We start from the raw sequence: 7,226 nt of genomic DNA, 5'->3' as shown, positions 1-7,226 counted from the left end.
ATGTGTTTGCTCTTGCTTCTCTAGTTCTTTTAATTGTGATGTTACAGTGTCAATTTTAGATCTTTCCTGCTTTCTCTTGTGGGTATTTAGTGCTATAAATTTCCCTCTACACACTGCTTTAAATGTGTCCCAGAGATTCTGGTACACTGTGTCTTTGTTCTCATTGGTTTCAAAGAACATCTTTATCTCTGCCTTCATTTTGTTATGTACCCAGTAGTCATTCAGGAGCATGTTGTTCAGTTTCCATGTAGTTGAGCAGTTTTGAGTGAGTTTCTTAATCCTGAGTTCTAATTTGATTGCACTGTGGTCTGAGAGACTGTTTGTTATGATTTTCGTTCTTTTGCATTTGCTGAGGCGTGTTTTACTTCCAATTAGGTGGTCGATTTTAGAATAAGTGTGAAGAGATGCTGAGAAGAATGCATATTCTGTTGATTTGGGGTGGAGAGTTCTGTAGATGTCTATTAGGTCCATTTGGTACTAAGCTGAGTTGAAGTCCTGAATACCCTTGTTAATTTTTTGTCTCGTTGATCTGTCTAATATTGACAGTGGGGTATAAAGTCTCCCACTATTATTGTGTGGGAATCTAAGTCTCTTTGTAGGTCTCTAAGAACGTACTTTAGGATCTGGGTGCTCCTGTATTGGGTGCATATATATTTAGGATAGTTAGACATTCTTGTTGCATTGATCCCTTTACCTGTTTCTAGGTTCTTCGTTCTGTGGATCTGCTTGGCTATTTTCTGGCCATACCACACAATCTTGATTACGGTAAGTCTTGAAGTTGGAGAGTATCAGTCCTCCAACTTTGCTCTTCTCTTTCAATATTGATCTGGCTATCTCGGTCTTTCATCTTTCCACATAAAGTTTAGAACCAGCTAGCTAGTCAATATCCAGAAACTAATTTGCTTGGATTTTGACCAGGATTGCATTGAATGCATAGATCAAGTTGATTCCTTTTATCCTCCTGCTACCAGAAGCAAGAGGGAATTTTTCTCGGATATTTATATATCAGTGAGGACCTGATATAGCTCCTGGTGTAAAACTCATAAAAGTGTTGAGCGCCTCCTAGGATTGGGTCCTCTTGGAGTTTTCAACTCTCAGAGTTGTCCACAGTGAGCCTCTAGCAATTTATCAATTATGATTCAGGGTTTCTTAGCTCATTACTGGTTCCTGCAGAGATTTCTGCTCATGTGTTTCTGCTCCAGTAGGTTGTAATTCTTTGTATCTTTCTGTCTCTCCAATTTTGGGGGAAACATTTTATACTGTGGTCTCACTTATCTGAAAGATCGAAGATGATCTGTTGATTTTTCAGTTTGTTCAGCATTTTATTTGTTGTAATAAACGAGTGGCAACTGTGTTTCTACATGCTAGACTGGAAACCAGAAGTCTCTGTTTTCTAGAGTTAAAACTTCTCTGAGAAACGATCATGCTAGATTTTTAAAAATATGTATGCCATTGCATTTATTTAAACTACTTCTTTATGAGTTTCACTGAAAATAATAGGCTTTGAATGGCCTTCTCCACTTCAAGGTTATTTATTTTTATTTTTATCTTGTTATTTTATGATTTTCTTTCTTCATATCTTAATGCATCTAGAGTTTCTTGAGTCAAATAGAATGAAGAGATCTAACCTTATCTTCCAATTGCCTATTATGTAATGCTATCTCTTTAATAATCTAGTATTACCCCAGTTTTGAAATTAGCCTTTATAATAAATTAAATCATTATATTTTTCTGTTTTCTTTTTATTTCTATTTTGTTCCACTGATCTGCTACATACTCCATAGTTACATAGAACTTTCTAATTTATTTTTATTTTAAAATATATATTTATAATTGGCTGTGCAAGTCCCATCCCTCCACCACTAGTTAATCTTGATTTTTAAAGTTTGGCTGATTTTACAAGCTTAATCTTCCTAATAAATTGGAATATATTTAAGAATTTTTCAGATTAATTCCATCAGTCATGGATATTTTGAAGCCAAATCAATTACTGTATTGAATTAGGGATGTTTTCAGTTTCAAACAATTAAAAACCCAAGTCACACTGGTTTAAGACAATAACTGGACCAATGGCCCTTAAAACTAACGCAGTGAGGTGGACTTCCCATGGCATTCAAATAAGGCACCAGCTCAGTTTTTCCAGGACTCCCGGGGCTCTGCCCTGTCTTTAAGAGCTGTCTTCCTTCGGTTACCAGATGATGCCAGCAGCAACCTCAGCCATATGCTTTCTTGGTAACATCCATGCAGAAGAAAAGATACTGCTTCTCACAAGTACCTGAGCTTTGCTCAGGGTAGCCTATGCTAACCCTACCCATTCTTCAAAGTTCATAGTGAATTTTGCTTCCTCCATCAACCCTCCTAAGTTATTTTATCCTCAATGGTTCTTGCCTCTGCAGAAATATTAGCATGTGTATTAGTCTGTTCTGAGGCTGCCAATAAAGACACACCCAAGACTGGGTAATTTATAAAAGAAAGATGTTTAATTGACTCACAGTTTCACATGGTTGGGGAGGCCTCACACTCACGGCAGAAGGCAAAGGAGGAGGAAAGTCACATCTTACATGGTGGCAGGCAAGAGAGCTTGTGCAGGGGAATTCCCATTTATAAAACCATCAGATCTCGAGACTTATTCACTACCATGAGAACAGTATGGGGGAAACTGCCCCAATGATTCAATCATCTCCACCTGACTCCACCCTTGACATATGGGGATTATTACAATTCAAGGTGAGATTTGGGTGAGGACACAGCCAAACCATATCAGCATGTGATGTATATTCATCTAATCCTTTCCTGAGGATTTGACCTCCCTGAGGTAATCACTGTGACCTGGGGAAATGAGGTTGCACTGACTGGTACATACTCCCTATCACTGCCTACCTTTGGATTTAGAGATGGAGTCATTTCAAACCAAACCAGCGAACTACTACGAAATAGGAAGAATTGAATAAATACTGGGACTAACCATGATGTCCACTGCCTTTAGCCAATGAAAACCTTTTATAATTAAACAATGCCCCCTGGATATGTCAACTTTCATATGGCATAGCAGTGCACAACTGTCTAAACTATGCACACACTCCCACATATATGAACACAATCTATGTAAACCCAATAACTAGAACAAAGAGGGGAGAAGGCCATATCAAAGTAGTGAAGATACTGGTAAACTGGAAGTACAAATAATACTGATTGAACCTATAATTCATTGTCCTAGGTAGAACAGTATACTTTTATGCCTTACTGCTCAAAAGCCACAGACTACTGATAGCTACCACCTCTGTATTTATTCAGAAATAGCTCTTTTACTCTTTCTTCTCCAAGACACAACTCCTGAAACCTCATTCAGTTTTTATTGATGCTTCATTATTTCCTGCCAGCATATTTATAAAATATTTTCTTTAGTTGACATTTGCATGTTATTTTTATTTGGTCAGGGTAGAGGTATATATATTTCTTCCCCCAAATATTCCAAGCCTTCTCAGAGGCAAAACAGACAAAACTAATCTGTCTGTTGAATCCCCTACCAGGGAGCTTGCAACGACTACAGTATTTTAAGTTTAATTCAATAAATATTCATCAAGTAAAACACACCATCAACTGAATAAAATGTATTATGGATAATTATAGGTGGCAAGCAGACTATTAAACTAGAATTTATGAACTTTATATTCCTCCAAAGTAGATTCCTACTGTTCCCATAACATGCCTTTCCTTCATTGTTTTTCCTTTCAAATTCAACTCAATTGAACAATCATTTATTTAGAAGATGTTAAGGATACAAATATAACTACTAAATTACTTTGTCCTCAAGGAGTTTACAGTCTAGTCATTTAATCTCCCTTCTAAGAATGCCTCCCCACCCCCTTCTGCCTATGCTAAGCATACCCCTTCTTCAAAGTCCATAGTGAATTTTACTTGCTCCATCAAGCCTTCCTAAGCTATTTTATCCTCAATATTTCTTCCTTATGCAGAATTGTTAGCATGTGAAATATATTCATCTAATCCTCCACTTAATCTTCAGTAATTGTAATGTAGCTGTGAATCCCAACTGTTTCTGAGTCACACAGGGTTGCATTATGAAAGAGCAGAAATTGAGATTAGATTAAAAAGAAAGAAGGAAAATGGGCTGTGAAGCATAAGTGTTACTGGAAGGAAGCCATTTTAGACTGCTAAGGCAAACTCCTTCCTCTTGAGGAGTTACTAACCTAGAAATCTCATGATCTCAGCCAGCTTTCTCAGGGGACAAGGTATCATCTGGGAGAGGAGGTCCCGGGCCAGCCAACTTGCTTTAAATGATAGGGTCAGATCTACCCTCTTCCTAGCTGCAGTTAATCAGTCTGATTATAATGCCCTCTCCACTATCAAACAAAAAATCCTCTTCCTCTTTCTTGATGAGTTCTAAAATCTCTTTAACAAGATTGGGATGGGGAGTGGGAAGAGAATGTTCATTTAACAATTGGAAACTTAAGTGTAGTGCATGGTTGAGTTAGGACTTCACTATGACTGAGTTCCAGTTAACATGTAATTAATCAATCATCAAGTGTAAATTGTATATTATTATTTCCCAGCTTTACTGCAAGATAGAAAAGAAGAAAGGAAAGGAGAGAGATGGGGAAGGAAAGGCTATCAGGAGACCAAAAGGTATGTGATGGGGAGAAGCTAATGTCAGAAAAAGGGCTCCAATTTCACCTAGAATTGGCTCTAATCACTGACAAGTGTGCTAAAACAAATAGAAGCTATAACTGAAGAGTTTGGATCAGGAAGCCACCAAAGCAAATAACTCTACTTGGTATAATTTAAGGGTTTTTTCCCCTGTAATTTATTTCTTACCAGTAGTAGTTTCATACAGAGGAGCCGCAGTTCACAGGCAATTCATAAGAAATATAAATATTTGTCATATTCATCTTCTTCCATTCCAAAGTTATAAACCTTTTATTTTAATTTACTATAAATGTGTCCCTTCAATAATTTTCTTTTGAAATATACATTCTTTTGGGGAAAATATTGAGGTCAATATCATAGCACACAAAGCTGTTTCCCTACAAAATGTCCCCTAGAAGCTTTATATACACTATAAGGTAGACCATTGATCTAGTTCAGAGTGGTGTATCTGGATTTGTCATCTAAGCGAATTTTAACATAGAAGACACTAGAGAAGATGACCACTGCCAAACTGAATTTTAAATCACTGAACATTACATTCACCATGAAGAAGTGAATAATCACTCTTGGGAGAAAACCAGAAGTCTATTTCCTAAAAATGAAATTTAACACATAGAAAAAAAATTTTTTTAATTTATAAAACATACTCTGTGTTTATCATAGGATAAAATTACAGTCAATTACAAGTAACATAATTCCATGGGTACATTTTCCACTGTATCAATTACTGCAGAGCAGCTTCATATCTTGAAAAGAAAAGTTCTGGTTAATGAAAATTCATATTTGAAAACTATTTCTTATCTGTGTTGTGAAGAGCTCAATAAGAGAGATATTTTCAACATGTCTTAACCTTACAAAAAAATATTAAGAACTATTATGTTAAGAAACTTTTTGAAAAAATAAAACCCTCTCCATTCAGCAAATAGTCAATCTAAACATTTATTGATTGTATTCCAATTACATAGTAACTATTCAGTAAGTTGGAAGTATAGTGACCCCAAACAAAAACAAAAAGTTAATATCAAAAGTCTACACAGAACTCAATAAGTTTTATCTTATCACCTGTATATGTCTTCCAACTGCAGATCAAAGTCTTGAAGCTTCTTTTGATATTTCTGTGTAAACTTACAGAACTCACTGTGGATTGAAGATTTCAAATCAGGGCATGGGCATTCCAAACTTTCTAATTCAATGGGCAGTTCACTAAGCAGGTTAGTCTTTTCTTCCAAAGAATGATCTAGAATCTGAAAAAAAGTATATGATTATTTTATTTAACATAAATGACAAATTGAAAAACACATAAATTACTAGCCACATCACACTTACCTTTATACTCCAGTCTGAAAGATCATTTTCTATTCTCTGTTGCTCCAGGCTAAGTCTTTCAAAGATAGTTTTCAATTGTTTCTTCACAAAGTCAACCTATAGGACATTTGGAACAAGTAGTATGCAAATTATTGCAATTCATTCCATACTTATATTTAAAGACACAAGAATTATTCTCAAAAGCCAATCAGTAATGAAGTTTAAAGACCTATGGAAGAGAGTTAAAGAGATGCCAGCCAGGTAGGCAGTGCTCATCAGACAAATGAGCTGCAATGAGGCTTCCAGACATCCCAAAAATAAGCTCAGAAAGTTCAGTACGGTCACAGCCACTCTGCACACACATTTTTATTTTCTCTGTGGTAATGCAGAGCACTTACCAGATGTCTGTGCTCCAATCACCCCTTCCTTCTCTTGCATTCGTGCCTCTAATCCCCAGCTGGGCATACATTTATATTTTTTATGACTATTTATAAAGCAATATAACATTACAGAATAACTGAAAAATAGAAAAAATCAAAACTGCCTAAATTTTTATCAAACATAGCACACATATACTCAAGAAGCTTATGCTCAATTAAGGGGAAGCAGCTGACAAACTAATTAAAAAAAAATGTGAGAAAGGGTCAGGAGCAGGAAGGCAATGTCAAAATAGGGTGGTGTAACAGGGAGTGACTGTGGCTTCTTAGCACAGGCATCTCAGAGAAGAGGACATTTAAGCCAAGATCTACATGGCAAAAAGTGGCATCAAGAGGACAGAGGAAATAGCCAGTACAGGAAAGGGCCTGGCATGTCAGAGAAACAGAAGGCCAGCCTGGGTGTGACTGAGCTTTTATGGCAAAGGGTAAATGTCAGGTAGCAGATGTGACTGAAGAAGCAAAAAGGGGGCTAGGTGGCTAGAAGGACTTATGTACTCACAGGAGCCCCTGGGGAATTTCAGCAATAGGATGACTTAATCCCCCTGTGCTGGGGTAAGATCCCAGGATGTACTGGGAGGAGAGGCAAGAATAAAAGCAGGGAAGCCAGTTCTGTGACCACTGGAACATTCCAGTCAAGAAATGAGGGTGCTCCACCAGGAGATTATATCCCACACCTGGCCGGGAGGGTCCCATGCCTACGGAGCCTCCCTCACTGCTAGCACAGCAGTCTGCGATCTAATGGCAAGACAGCAGCCAGGCTGGGGGAGGGGCGCCCGCCATTGCTGAGGCTCAAGTAGGTAAACAAAGCCACTGGGAAGC

The 7,226-nt window shown here is 37.4% G+C and overlaps 1 protein-coding gene across 3 annotated transcripts in view; it reads right to left on the bottom strand.

The window, feature by feature from the left end:
* The window catches only part of CCDC148 (coiled-coil domain containing 148), a 274,146-nt gene that overhangs the window by 151,306 nt on the left and 115,614 nt on the right, over window positions 1-7,226 (bottom strand). For all 3 annotated transcript variants that reach the window (XM_011949186.1, XM_011949187.1, XM_011949185.1), the window contains 2 exons: window positions 5,992-6,087; window positions 5,728-5,909 (listed from right to left, as the gene is read on the bottom strand). In XM_011949186.1, coding sequence (XP_011804576.1) covers window positions 5,728-5,909; window positions 5,992-6,087 — 278 coding nt within the window. The remainder of the gene's footprint in view (window positions 1-5,727; window positions 5,910-5,991; window positions 6,088-7,226) is intronic.

The sequence above is a fragment of the Colobus angolensis genome, unplaced genomic scaffold (assembly GCF_000951035.1).
Source record: "Colobus angolensis palliatus isolate OR3802 unplaced genomic scaffold, Cang.pa_1.0 Scaffold292, whole genome shotgun sequence".
Taxonomy (NCBI): domain Eukaryota; kingdom Metazoa; phylum Chordata; class Mammalia; order Primates; family Cercopithecidae; genus Colobus; species Colobus angolensis.
This window is presented reverse-complemented; position numbering and strand designations above follow the sequence as displayed.